Source organism: Hyperolius riggenbachi, chromosome 10, assembly GCF_040937935.1.
Source record: "Hyperolius riggenbachi isolate aHypRig1 chromosome 10, aHypRig1.pri, whole genome shotgun sequence".
In the NCBI taxonomy this organism is placed as follows: domain Eukaryota; kingdom Metazoa; phylum Chordata; class Amphibia; order Anura; family Hyperoliidae; genus Hyperolius; species Hyperolius riggenbachi.
In genome coordinates, this window is record NC_090655.1 from 266,889,760 (window position 1) to 266,905,234 (window position 15,475).

The following is a 15,475-nucleotide window of genomic DNA, read 5'->3' on the forward strand; positions in this document are numbered from 1 at the left end:
GGCAGTGCAACATGAAAATTACAGATGTTGTCTTTCAATTGATATAGTCTCCGATATTGAATGTCCTTTAATTGACAGTACTCCTGACCTCTCTAGTAGGTTGCATATATGTACATATGTAGAACATGCACAAGTCATCGATGAAAAATGTGGTGGCCTCTGCAATATCATGGTGTAACATGAGCTGATGGTCGTGGAAGAACAGCACAACAATGGGCCTCTGGATCTTATCCCAGTATCTCTGTGCATTCGAACTGCCATCAATATAATGCACCTGTTTTCATTGTACTGAACATATGCCTGCCAACACCATAACCCCACCGGCACCATGGGCCACTCGATCCCCAACGTTCACAAGCAACCTGCTCAGCCACACAATGCCACACACGCTGTCTTCCATCTGCCCTGAACAGTGAAAACCGGGACTCATCCATGAACAGAAAGCCTCTCCAGTATGCCAGACACCATTGATTGGGCGCATTTGTCCACTCAAGTCAGTTATGATGATGAACTGCAGTCAGGTCCAGACCCCAATGAGGACGATGAGCATGCTGATGAGCTTCCCTGAGATGGTTTCTGACAGTTTGTGGAAAAATTCTTTGGTTATGCAAACTGATTGTTACTGCAGCGGTCCGGGTGGCTGGTCACATTCGATCAAGAAACTGAACATGTTGTGGAGGTTCTTCTGGGCTGGTTTGGTTCCACGTGGTCTGCGGTTGTGAGATGATTGTAGCTGCAGCGGTCCAGGTGGCGGTTCTCAGATGATCATGGAGGTGAACATGCTGGATGTGGAAAAGCATACAGAGGCGCCAGCAGAATAAAAGTAGTACCAATCTAAAATCAAATAAAATGTGGGTGGCAAGGGTGGGCTTACCTATCCAACAATCAACACACCCACTTTGTATGGTATAACTAACATTGAATTTAACTAGAACTCCAATAAACAAATGGCAAACTGTTTATTGGAGTGCTAATTAAATTCAATGTTAGTTATACCATACAAAGTGGTTGTGTTGATTGTTGGGTAGGTAAGCTCACCCTTGTCACCCACATTTTATTTTATTTGATTTTAGATTGGTACTACTGTTATTCTGCTGGCGCCTCTGTATGCTTTAGCACAATTTGATCCACTTGTTGGATGGGTGTGTGGACACCCTTTTTCTTTCTACAGAGAGCGACTTTTTAGCCTGAGCGGGGACAGGTCTAATCTCCTTGTTTGCGATATAAGTGGTTGCATAATTCCGGAAACCCAGACTTGTGAGTATAACTTCATCTTTCCTGCGACCTATGCCAATTGTATACCAGTAATACACTATCGGGGGCTCTCAATTGTCTCTTCCTATTTGTTACATGCTGGATGTGGAGGTCCTGGGCTGGTGTGGTTACACGTGATCTGCATTTGTGAGACAATTGTTGCTGCAGCGGTCCTGGTGGCTGGTCTCAGGCGAACATGGAGGTGAACATGCAGGGTGTGGAGGTCCTGGGCTGGTGTGGTTACACGTGGTCTACGGTTGTGAGGCCAGTTGGATGTACTGCCAAATTCTCTGGAACGTCTTTGGAGATGGCTTATGGTAGAGAAATGAGCATTCATTTCACAGGCAACAGCTGTGGTAGACATTCCTGCTGTCAGCATGCCAGTTGCACGCTCCCTCAAACGTTGCAACATCTGTGGCATTGTGCTGTGTGATCAAAGTACACATTTCAGAGTTGCCTTTTATTGTGGCCAGTCTAAGGCACGCTTGTGCAACATTCGTGCTGTCTAATCAGCTCCTTGATATGCCACACCCATGAGGTGAGGTGGATTATCTCGGCAAAGGAGAAGTGCCCACTAACACACATTTGTGAACTATATTTGAGAGTAATGGGTCTTCTGTGTATGTAGAAAATGTTTCAGATCTTTGAGCTCAGCTCGTGCAAAATGGGAGCAAAACCGAAAGTGTTGTGTTTATATTTTTGCTTAGTAACATAAAACTTTAGGGAAACAGTATTTAGTGGTAAGAAATTAAATATGAAAAACTGCTTGTGCAAAAGTTTGGCTTTGCTTGTATTTTTGCTAATTTTAATGTATTTAACTGCTTAATACTGATTACTGGCCACACCAAACTGTTTGGACTAGCTTGTTAAAGTACTCCTGAACTTTATTTTAGTGCCGTTTTTTTTTTAAAGCCACATAACTCACTTCAGGGTTCCTATCGCTGCCTCTTCTGTCCTGTCAGCTTTGCAGCAGTATCCTTTTTGTTAATGCATCTTCACAGCAATGACGCTGACCCAAAGTGCGCCAGACGTGGTTCCGGTTCAGCGCTATTGCTGTGAAGATGCCAGTATATATGACAGGACACTGCAGCAGAACGGGAGAGCTGAAAGTATGGAAGAGGTGGTTATGGGGAGACAGAGTAGGTGAGTTATGCAGTGGTTTTTTTTTTCTAGCCAGCCAATAATAATTAAGAAGGAGGGGTGGTGCAAGTGGGCGTGGTCAGGGGAGGAAGGTGCGTTCTTAAAGCAGTAGGATCAGCCATACTATGCCAGGGGAAAAAAACACATATATACATATATAAGTAGATAAATACTTGATCTACTTACATAACACATGTATTATACTGTCCACGTTTTGATTTCAGTGAATGTTATATAGTAAATGACGAGAATTCTGTTCCTGGTGGGGGCCTTGTCTTTTGCCCACAGTTAAGGCTAACTCGTGATGTCATTTCTGTCCTTTACTTTTTTTCTTGTCTCCTCCAATCGCTGAGTCGCCTCAGCCTTGCTTGTAAACACAAGTGAGTAGGGGATTAGGTTTCAGATAAGCAGCTAGCAGGGAAATAAAGGGAAGAGGAGAAATAGATTATAGATAAAAAGAACCCCCAGCATGCAATTCTTTGGCACGACTACTAAAGGGCCAGTGCTCCTTAAGTACGTGATAACTCCAAATCATAACAGCAGAAAAAGTTTTGAAAGTTTTGAATGCAGGCTTAGCATCTTTATCACTTAATACACTCAGACCAGTTGCTGTTGAAATTTGATTTTTATGGTGACGATACCGCTTTGAAAAGAACTACCACTCCCTCCCTGCACATATTCAACGTTCTTTACCAGTTTGGACTGAGCAGAGCGGAGACCAGAGGGGGCACTAAACAAAAAGGATGGTGCTGTGAAAAATGTCACAGCACCACATATACAAAGGTATATAAAAAATTATATATATATATATATATATATATATATATATAAATGATATATATATTGATAGCTCGATTTTATCGGAGGTAGCTACAAGATGATTTAGCAGAGTACTCCCTCTCCAGCTGGGAGATACAGAACCACACAACACTCAAGTTGATGGAAAAGCATCTGAAGTCTTTATTTACAAACTAAACTTATATACCCTTATGAAGGGGAAAACCAGATTGAACTGGAGGGAACATGTGAATTATTTTTAACAATAGGACAGACAGAAAATACAATGGTTGTGTTTCACTATAAACATTCTGGAGAGGCAAGCTTGGTCACATGTGTTGATAGTCAATACTACAGGTTCTTTAGACAATGCATGAAAGAAGTCTCATCATCCCTGTTAATTGGCTTTTATGCTAATACATCAGTTCGTTATGTAGATCCAGGTCTGTGTGCTGTTGAAAAGGAATGCCTACAACTTTGTTTATTTTCTTCTGAAGTGTTAATGCCAGTTTCCTGCCATCCTGAGTAAGATGTTCTCACAAGAGCAATTTATATCATTTTAGCTGTTGTATATCAAGTAGGGCTGCTCAAATGCGGATCCGGGAGATACCCGGATAGTTGCTATCCGGATATCTCCCAGTGAACCTGTGCGGGGTGGGCGGAGGTCAATCTTACCTGTCTGACGTCTTCTTCGTCTGTCCCTCGGCGCCTTCCACGATACGCTCCACGCGCGTCACGTGATTACAAACACTTCCTCCTTCAACCCGGAAGGAGGAAGTGTTTGTAATTACGTGACCGCTGCTTGGACCGCATCGTGGGAGGCGCCGAGGGATGGACAGAAGAAGACGTCAGCCAGAACTATCCGGATGTCTCCCGGATCCGGATTTAAACAACCCTGATATCAAGGTGATAGTAAATGCACATGAATGAAAACAGCACATTAATAAAAAACCTTTCATATATGAAATCATAGATGGGTGTGTCCAACCATGAGATGTAAGGTGTATGTAAGGTGGGCAGCACGGTGGCGTAGTGGTTAGCGCTCTGGGTCATCGGTTCGAATCCTAGGTCAACATCTGCAAGGAGTTTGTATGTTTTCCTCGTGTCTGTGCGGGTTTCCTCCAGGTACTCCAGTTTCCTCCCACATCCCAAAAAAACCCATACAGATGTTAATTGGCTTCCCCCTAAATCAGCCCTAGACTACGATACATGCACTACATGATACATACATAGACATATGACTATGGTAGGGACTAGATTGTGAGCCCCTTTGAGGGACAGTTAAGCGACAAGACAATATACTCTGTACAGCGCTGCGAAAGCTGTCGGGGCTATATAAATACTAAATAATAATAATAATAAAGGTGGCCAGCTGCAAGTTGTGCTTCTCTTTGACTCTCCTTTGAAGAGTGACAGCATGGGATCCTCAAAGCAACTCTCCAAAGATCTGAAAACAAAAAACTGTTCCGTATCATGATTCATGAGAAGGCTACAAAAAGCTATGTCAGAGGTTTAATCTTTCAGTGTCCACAGTAAGGAATATAATCAGGAAATGAGAGGCCACAGGCACAGTTGTTCTGCTAAAGATAAACAAATGATGGTAGTATATTATACTGTATGCTGTAAATAATCTTTTAGAGCAAAAAAGAAATGCCGGGATTTATACCACTTTTTTAAGTGAAGTTTCCAGGGGCGTAGATTGACCTACCAGCATAAACCACTCAGTTCTGGCAGGCCACAGTTATCTGCAAGCTGGCAGAACCCTAGAGACAGGCATGGGCGGAACAACATCTGTATATAACACTGGTAACTGAGACTACAGCAATTACCTTACCGATCCCTTGTAGACACTCTCATGCATATTCATGAGGGACATTTCTCTTGTCAGTCTCTGGGTGTTGCTCTACTCATTGGTTGTATTTCAGCTTGCACTTTGATACACAACTCTGTATTTGTCGGGATTGTGCCTTGAGTAAGGGGACCCCCCATGGCCGAAAAAACAATTCTAGCTTCATGGACTACTGATGGAATAAACCAAGCTTTCCCCATATTACTGTGCTAACCTAACTCTATCCTTTCTTTATAGTGGTTGGTGTCACGGCCTGCCAACCTGGTGATGCAGCCAGAATACCCATGACAGGTGTGCCGCTCTGACCCATCCACCTGCAGTTCAGTCTGGATGAATAGCAGCATCTAATATTCCCCCATCTGCAGCTCACAGCAGGTAAAGAACAATAGTATAAAGAACTTTCCTGGAGTCTTGCATTCTTATTTTCCCTTTAGCGGGGCTTACATTATGATTTTAAATTGTAAAAAGCAGCCATATCAGTGTGACAGAAAATCTGGTTCATTCAGCTCCCAAAAAACAAATAATTATCTTTACATCACTATCTTGTTATCAGGAATATTCGTTCAGCCAGATAAAAGTGTTTTGGCTTTTATTTACTCTTCAGGTGAGCTGTGGCTGCATGTGCCTGCAGATCCTGCCTCATGTACATAAATAAAGCACCTGAATAACCCTTTCAATTAAAACATTAAAAAAGTGATCACATTGGATTTATATGCTGTAATATCATAACAGGCTTTGGTGTTTTGTTTTTCTTTTGTTAGTTGTTTAGGTTTTATGGGTTAAATGCGATACTAAAGGCATGTCAAGTAATCTACTGGATCCTTGTTACCACTTTAACCACTTTACCCCCAGTGGTACGGATATCTCTGTCCCTTTTTCCATCCTTTCACCCCCAGGGACGGAGATATCCGTACCTCCCGCTGCTGCCCGCGCTCCCGCTCTCGTGCACGCCGCCGCCCGCTCGCCCGGAGATCAATGAACGGGAAAAAACATTCCCGTTCGTTGATCTAAGCCCCAACAATGATCAGCTGCTTCTATGAGAAGCAGTGATCATTGTGAGAAAAAAAAACCAGTTTCCCAGCCTCCTAACACTTCCTGCAAGCATACTTCCTGTACGCTTGCAGGTCGCATAAACAAAAAGTTATTGTGGCCATCTTGTGGCCAAATAGTAAAACTACACCCTAAAGCATTTTTCATACACAAATACAATAGTTTTACACTAAAAATTAACTCATTACCTCCCACACTCCCTAATTATTATTTTTTTGTAATAAAAAAAAATAAAAAAAATTTACAATTAAAAAAAAAACATAAATAGTTACTTTAGGGACTGAACTTTGTAAATATTTATGTCAAGAGGGTATAGCACTGTTACTTTATAAACTATGGGCTTGTAATTAGGGATGGACGCAAAACTGAAAAACATGCACCTTTATTTCCAAATAAAATATTGGCGCCAAACATTGTGATAGGGACATAATTTAAACGGTTTTATAACCGGGACAAATGGGCAAATATATTTCATGGGTTTTAATTACAGTAGCATGCATTATTTAAAAACTATAATAGCCAAAAACTGAAAAATAATGATTTTTTTCCCACATTTTTTCCTATTTTCCCATTAAAACACATTTAGAATAAAGTAATTCTTGGCATAATGTCCCACCTAAAGAAAGCCTAAGTGGCGGCGAAAAAAACAAGACATAGTTCATTTCATTGCGATAAGTAATGATAAAGTTCTAGACGAATGAATGGAAGGAGCGCTGAAAGGTGAAAATTGCTCTGGTGCTCAAGGGGTAAAACACCTCAGTGGTGAAGTGGTTAATTATGATTCTGAATTACTGTTTCTCTTTGTATACTGTACCCAATTTACTGCTTCTCAATAAACTTGTCTTGTCTTGCTTTCAAAAAAAAAAAAAAAATCACATGAAAGTGGTAACTAAGCTTAGTATTATACTGTATGCAACCATGTTAATCTCATCATGTCACATTTCCTACATTCATAACACGATGAGGGCTTCTCACCAGTGTGAGAGCTGACAAGGTTTGATTTCTGAACAAAATAATTCCCACATTTAGCAAATGAATAGGGCTCCTAACCAGAAGGATCTGGATAAGATGGCAATATGGCACATAAATGGCAGATGAAATTCAATGTTAAAAATGGTAAGTAAAGTCATGCATTTTGGTCGTACCAATGGTCTAGCATAGGCATGGGCAAACTTGGCCCTCCAGCTGTTAAGGAACTACAAGTCCCACAATGCATTGCAGGAGTCTTACAGTCACAGTCATGACTCAAAGGCAAATGCATTGTGGGACTTGTAGTTCCCTAACAGCTGGAGGGCCAAGTTTGCCCATGCCTGGTCTAGCACCATACAAAATAAACGGGACACAGATGGGGACATTAAGATTGGAGGAAGACTTAGCAGTATTCGTCAACAAGTTAAATAATCATATTCATTGCTAAGCAGCTTTGGCAAATCCTATTTTGTGATGCATTAAAAGGGAAATAAAGACTTGGGATGCTAGCATAATACTGCCCATTTAACTCTTTAAAAGGACACCCGAGGCTAAAATAAACGAATGAAATAAACAATTGTATCTATCTTCCTTCTCCTAAAAATGACTTTTTAAGATATTCCACAGTATTATTTTATATTTAAATCTACTTTTTAAGTTTTAACTGTTTTATTGGTTTTGCTCAATGACACCTTCTTTGAAGTATGCCAGAGCTAAAATCTATGAACTATTGACCCATTTTATCTCTTTCCTGAACTCAGAAGCCATTTTCTGCTAGGAAAGTGTTTTATAGTTGGTATTTCTTATCAGTGAGGGTCACACTGTAATCACTTCCTGTCTGAGGCAGGACTGAGTCAGCCACTTACATACCTGATATTTAACTCTTTCAGGCAGAGAAAGAAAAAAGAAACACAGCATAGTTATTTGTGTGCAAGGCACTGTACATACCCATGTCTATCTCATCATGTCACATGTCACCTCGGGTATCCTTTAACATATATAAATACATCAACGGGCAATATAAAAGCTTGGCAGATGAGCTTTTTTTGTCCCTAAAGTTGTGCAAAGGACTATGGGACAAGATCTGCTCAAGGAGGAAAATAGCTTAAACCATTTATTTGCAAACAGGTTCTTTACAGTATGATTAAAATATAGAATGTATTTACTACAGGAAGTAATCATTATTTATTTATAAAGCGCCAACATATTCTGTGGCTCTGTAAAAAGTAACAAACAAACAAGGGGTAAAGAATAATACAGACAATGGTATACAGCCATTTACGAAATAGAGAGTTGGTACAAAATACAGAATCAGTCGTTACAGTGACAAAATTAATATAAATAAATGTGTAACAAATTACAAGAGACAAAAGGGTGAGAGAGCCCTGCCCTTGTGAGCTTACAATCTAAAGGATTATGGCAAATTCTATAACTGCATTTAAAGGACAACTGTAACAATAAGAATAACATTATCAGTTGCCTGGCTATCCTGCTGATCCTCTGCCTATAGTACTTTTAGTCATAAACCCTGAACAAGCATGCAGCAGATCAGGCAATTCTGACCCTAATGTCAGATCTGACAAGATTAGCCACATGCTTGTTTCTGATGTTATTCAGACACTACTGCAGCCAAATAGATAGAACTGCCAGGCAACTGGTATTGTTTAAATACTGCAGTAAGCATAATGTAATGAAAAAAAAATGCTTAATTTTTACAATAATTATTTATAAATGATTTAGTCAGTGTTTTCCCATTGTAAAAGCTTTCCTCGCCCTGATTTACATTTTGACATTTACGACATGGCGAATCTTTACTGCTGGGATATCTGTGGAAGGAGATGCTGCTTTTTTGGTAGTTGGAAAAAGCTGTTATTTCTCCCAGTGCAACAAGGCTCCCACAATGTGATGTCAGCACCATGGTCATGATGACATCACACTGTGGAAGGGGTTTCACCACAATATCAGCCATACAGCGACCCCTGATTATACATTTGAGGAAAAAAAAATTCTCATAGGAAAGGGGGTATCTGCTAATGATTGGGATGAAGTTTCAAAGACATCCATGGCTATAGTTACAAGGGATTTTCCGGGGGTGTTGATCCAAATAAATGTTCTCTTATTGCCACCTGGAGACAGCAGGGCTGTGGAGTCGGAGTTGAAGTCGACGAGTCTGAGTTGGAGCCATTTTGGGTACCTGGAGTCTAAGTTGGAGTCGGTGGTTTTATAAGCTGAGGAGCCGGAGTTGGATGATTTTTGTACAAAATCCACAGCCCTGGTAATAAGTATTAGACTAAAGGTGGTCACACACCATACAGTTTTTTTTAAAAATATCTGTTCAATTTAAGAATTGCAATCAATTTTTCTGAAAGACTGGTCATATTTGAAATGTTACAATGTACCACACACACGTTTAATTGTTCCCCAATTATTGTAAAAATGATTGGAAACTGAGAAAATTGCTAGGGTGTGTATATTAATAAATTGACAAACACACACCATACAATCTTTAGAAAAATTTCCAGCATTCCGGATCGATAAAAATCGGAAAAAAAAAAAAAGGGAAATCCGATCGGATATTTCAGTCGAATGAAAAAAAAAAAAAGCTTTCGATTTTTTTTCCTGAGATCAGATCATGTTTATCGAATTGCCGTAAAATCAGATCATTTTATTGTATCGTGTTTGGCCACCTTAAGGTGTCAGAGTCGAAGAGTCAGAGCCATTTTGGGTACCTGGAGTCGGTGGTTTCATAAATTGAGGAGTCGGAGTCGGATGATTTTTATGTATCGGCTCCACAGCCCTGGGAGGCAGGAAGGATTTTCTTCTAATTTGGGTCTAATTGGACCATGCCTTGTAAGGGTTTTTTGTCTTTCTCTGGATCAACAGGGATATGGGAGGGTGCAGGCTGGTGTTGTACCTAATTTTCTGATTAAACTCGATGAACGTACAGTATGTCTTTTTAATCTCAAATACCTATGTTAACTAGGTAACCAGTGTGAGCTCTCCCATGTCTCACAAGGTCTGATTTATGCCCAAAACATTTCCCATACTCAGCACACAAATATAGCCTCTAACTAGTATGTGTTTTCTTATGGTTGACCAGGTGTGATTTCTGAACAAAACATTTCCCACACTCAGCACAGGAATATGGCTTCTCACCAGTGTGAGTTCTCTCATGTACAACAAGGTTTAATTTAAACGCAAACCATTTCCCACACTCAGCACACGAAAATGGCTTGTCACCAGTAGTGTTGGGCGAACAGTGTTCGCCACTGTTCAGGTTTTGCAGAACATCACCCTGTTCGGGTGATGTTCGAGTTCGACCGAACACCTAATGGTGTTCGGCCAAACCGTTCGGCCATATGGCCGAACTAAGAGCGCATGGCCGAACGTTCCCCGAACGTTCGGCTAGCGCTATGATTGGCCGAACGGGTCACGTGGTTCGGGTAAATAAATACCCGATCCACGTCATTTCTCCGCCATTTGTCTGTGGGTTTAGCTTTGGGTAGGCAGGCAGGGTAGTTCTCTCTCCAGCCAGGCTAGCCAGGGTCCCCCCAGTCATTGTGTCGCTGCTGGGAACAGTAGTACACCGCTCACTCACACTATATAGCATTGTGTTTACTGCCACTCTGTGTACACCGCTCACCCACCACTGTATAGCATTGTGTTTACTGCCACTCTGTGTCGCTGCTGGGAACAGTAGTACACCGCTCACCCACCACTGTATAGCATTGTGCTCTATGTCGCTGCTGGGAACAGTAGTACACCGCTCACCCACCACTGTATAGCATTGTGCTCTGTGTCGCTGCTGGGAATAGTGGTACACCGCTAACCCACCACTGTATGGCATTGTGCTCTGTGTCGCTGCTGGGAATAGTAGTACACCGCTCACCCACCACTGTATAGCATTGTGCTCTGTGTCGCTGCTGGGAATAGTAGTACACCGCTCACTCACCACTGTATAGCATTGTGCTCTGTGTCGCTGCTGGGAATAGTAGTACACCGCTCACCCACCACTGTATAGCATTGTGCTCTGTGTCGCTGCTGGGAATAGTAGTACACCGCTCACTCACCACTGTATAGCATTGTGCTCTGTGTCGCTGCTGGGAATAGTAGTACACCACTCACCCACCACTGTATAGCATTGTGCTCTGTGTCGCTGCTGGGAATAGTAGTACACCGCTCACCCACCGCTATATAGCATTTCTGTACTGCCACTGTACTGCTGCCAGTCAGCGTGTACTTTAAGGATAAGTGAAATGAAGAAGAAATCCTGTGAAAGAGGGAGGGACAAGGGAAGAGGTGTTTCCCCTGACGGTTCACGTACAGGCCACAGTGGAGCACCGAAGAAAACCCACTCAATACCGCCCATGTTGTCCAGGAAATCAACCCTCACAAATCCAAAAGAACAGGACCAGATAATTACTTGGATGACCTCTCAAGCGTCCAGCAGTGGGTTAAGCAGCACCAGCACATCACGCACGAGGTCCGAGTCCTCAGCCAGTTACAAGGAGCCAGTGGGCACAAAGCTGACACAACCGGCAGCGACACCACGCACACAACTGCCAAATAACCAGTCCGAAGAATTTCCTCAGGACACAATGGGGTATTCGCAGGAGCTATTCCCAGCCCAACAAACTTCCACCTTTCAAAGGTCAATGGAACAGCCAGAAATGTTGTGCACGGATTCACAACCATTTACTGTGGGAAATGCACCGCGCACTGAAATGCAAGGCGAGTCCGAGGACTTTGAAACCCAAATCCCAGAGCAAGTTGGGCAGGAGGGGTTTCAATTGCAGGAGGTCGGCCGACAAGATCTGGAAGACGACGTTGGAGTGAACTGCGCAGAGGTTGTTCTGGGGAGCTCTACTCCACGGCGGCGGCCCCCCACAATGACATATGACGAGTTTGAGGAGATGGAAGAGGAGGGTTTGGACAATGTGGACATAGACCCAGATTTTGTATGTGAAGGAGAACATCTCCTTCGTAGCAGCACAGATGAGTCTGTTGAAGAACCCACTGCTGCACGAGTTCGCCTTGTGCCACAAGGTACGCGGCGCGAAATTTCAGGCACCACAAGCATGGAAGTTCAAGTGAGACGCAAAAGAGGCGCAAACAGAAATCGCCAGCAAGGCAGGTGCTCCAAAGTCTGGCCTTTCTTTGAAGACTGCAGTGAGGATGGTACCATGGTGATTTGCAAGGTGTGCAAGACCCGCCTGAGCAGGGGGAAAAATATTAACAACCTCTCCACCACCAGCATGACCGGCCACATGGTATCCAAACATCCCACTCTGTGGGCAAACGCGGCAGGACAGGGTACCAGCAACACTGCCTCCCTTGGGTTCACCAGACTCACCACCAGACCCTCCTCAGCAGCAGCAGTAGCCCAGCCATTGCGTGGTTCACAACAACATTCACAAACATCAGACGACGCTGACACTGTCACTTTCCGGAATAGTGCTCTTGAGGTCTCCCAGTCTTCATCAAACACAACAACCAACAGCCCTTCAGTGTGCAGCCCTACGGTTCAGTTGTCTGTGTCGGAGATGTTTGAGCGCAAGAGGAAATTGCCAGCAAATGACCCCCGGGCCGTGGCACTAACAGCCAGCATAGCCAAGCTTCTGGCCTGCGAAATGCTGCCATATCGAGTGGTGGAGACAAACAGCTTCAAGGGCATGATGTCAGTGGCCATCCCACGTTACGTGGTTCCCAGCCACTACCACTTTGCGCGCTCTGCAGTGCCTGAGTTGCATGAGCACGTGGTCAGCAAAATAACCCGAAGCTTGAAGAATGCCGTTGCCTGCAAGGTTCACCTCACCACTGACACCTGGACGAGTGCGTTCGGCCAGGGTCGATACATCTCCCTTACCGCGCACTGGGTGAACCTTGTGGAGCCTGGCAGCGATTCCTCACCTGCTACGGCGCGGGTGTTGCCCACGCCGCAAACAGCTGCACCGCCATCCCTCCCACTGGATAACAACAGCAGCACCTACCTCTCTGACTCCTTCTCCTCCAACGCATCTCAAAGCTGTACCTCATCCGGAAACGCTAACCCAGCAGCAGTAGGATGGTGGAAGCAGTGCAGCACAGCTGTTGGCATGCGTCAGCAAGCGTTGCTGAAGCTGATCTGCCTTGGGGATAAGCAGCACACAGGGGAGGAAATTTGGAGGGGAATAAAGGAACAGACGGATTTGTGGCTGGCACTGCTGGACCTGAAACCGGGCATGGTTGTGTGTGATAATGGGAGTAATCTCATTCGCGCTTTAAGGTTGGCTAAGCTGACACACATCCCTTGCCTGGCGCACGTGATGAACCTAGTAGTTCAGTGGTTCCTGAGGACATACCCAGGCGTGGCCGATCTTTTGTTGAAGGTGCGACGAGTGGCCAAACATTGTAGAAATTTCAGTACTGCTTCGGGGGTACTCGCCAAGATGCAGAAGCGCTTCAATCTCCCCATCGCTTGCTGTGTGATGTCCCTACGCGCTAGAATTCTACGCTGCACATGCTAGCCCGCTTTTGCGAGCAGAAGAGTGCAGTGGTCCAGTACATGACGGCGCAGTACCGAGGCGCATCCGGACAGCTGCCAAGCTTCTGTGGATCCGATTGGGCCAACATGTTGGACCTCTGCCAAGTCCTCCAAAATTTTGAGCAATCCACGTTGCTTGTGAGCAGTGACAACTCTTCAGTCAGCATTACCATACCACTGCTGTGTTTACTGAAGAAGTCAATGTTGAAAATCAAGGAAACAGCTGTCATGATATAACTGGGGGAATCTGAAGGAGAAAATGATCAGCGTGATGATACAAACATCAGGCCATCTGCCTCAGGAAATGCTGGCCCCAGCAGCTATGACGAAGAAGAGGAGGAGGAACAGCTGGAGTTGGAGCAGGAATTTCATGCCACCACTGATGAGGGCCAGAGTGGTGCACGTTGGACTTCCACAATTCAGCGCGAATGGTCAGCAGAAGCAGACCAGGAAGAAGGTGACGACTATGATGCATCACAACAACTATCACAACGCTCACAAGAGGATGATGAGGATTCTGGCAGGACTCTGGCACACATGGCTCAATTCATGCTAGACTGCATTGAACGCGACCCACGCATTGTGCGCATTCTGAACAACACCAATTACTAGGTTTATACCCTTCTGGATCCACGGTACAAACACAATGTTCCAAAACTGCTTGAAGAAAGAGTCAGACAGGTCAAAATGGAAGAATACCAGCAGGCCCTTGTGGAGACTTTAGAGAGGAGATTGACATCCTCCCCCTCCTCTAGCCAGTTTACGCCGACAGACTGACTTCCGCAAACCCAGGACGACCAGGAGGGCAGCAAACAACACAAGCCGCAGCTAGTGCCCAAAAGGGAATGGTATCGGCAGTGTCCTTGGAGTGGGAAAATTTTCTGACACCCATGCAGCAGCCCACAGAACAGCAAGCGTGCACATCCACCTCCAACACCGATCGCCTGGAGAAGATGGTCAAGGACTACATGTCAGATGGCGTAGCTGTGTTGAACAATCCATCTGCACCCTTCAACTATTGGGTATCGAAGCTAGACACCTGGCACGAACTGGCAATGTACGCAATAGAGGTGCTGGCTTGCCCGGCAGCCAGCGTTATGTCGGAACGCTGTTTCAGTGCTGCCGGAGGCATTGTCACAGATCGGCATATCCGCCTCTCCACAGAAAATGCAGACCGTCTGACTCAAATTAAAATGAATCAATCCTGGATTGGAAACGACTACGCAACACTCCCGGATCCAACCAAGTAACATGAACAATGAACATCTGTGATGGGTTAGCGTTTCCGGTCCCTGTTTATTGAACCTCTCATCTGTATTACATTTATGACTGCATGGCGACAAAATGCATTGCTATCCGCACACTTCTTGTCCTCATGCAAGGCCTGGGTTGCGCCTGAAAGCGTGGCCTTCTCCTCCTCCTGTTCCATCACGTGTGCTGCTGCTGGGTTAGCATTGCCGGTCCCTTTTTACGGAACCTCTTATCTGTATTACATTTATGACTGCATGGCGACAAAATGCATTGCTATCCGCACGCTTCTTGTCCTCATGCAAGGCCTGGGTTGCGCCTGAAAGCGTGGCCTTCTCCTCCTGCGCCTCCTACTGTTCCATCACGTGTGCTGCTGCTGGGTTAGCGTTGCCGGTCCCTTTTTACGGAACCTCTTATCTGTATTACATTTATGACTGCATGGCGACAAAATGCATTGCTATCCGCACGCTTCTTGTCCTCATGCAAGGCCAGGGTTGTGCCTGAAAGCGTGGCCTTCTCCTCCTGTGCCTCCTCCTGTTCCATCACGTGTGCTGCTGCTGGGTTAGCGTTGCCGGTCCCTTTTTACGGAACCTCTTATCTGTATTACATTTATGACTGCATGGCGACAAAATGCATTGCTATCCGCACGCTTCTTGTCCTCATGC

The 15,475-nt window shown here is 44.4% G+C and overlaps 1 protein-coding gene across 1 annotated transcript in view; it reads right to left on the reverse strand.

Annotated features, from left to right (window-relative positions):
* Positions 1-4,026: 4,026 nt before the first annotated feature.
* The window catches only part of LOC137535393 (zinc finger protein 182-like), a 90,502-nt gene continuing 79,053 nt past the window's right edge, over positions 4,027-15,475 (reverse strand). The window contains exon 7 of the mRNA XM_068257227.1: positions 4,027-4,618. Within this exon, the coding sequence (XP_068113328.1) occupies positions 4,503-4,618 (116 nt within the window). The 3' untranslated portion in view covers positions 4,027-4,502. The remainder of the gene's footprint in view (positions 4,619-15,475) is intronic.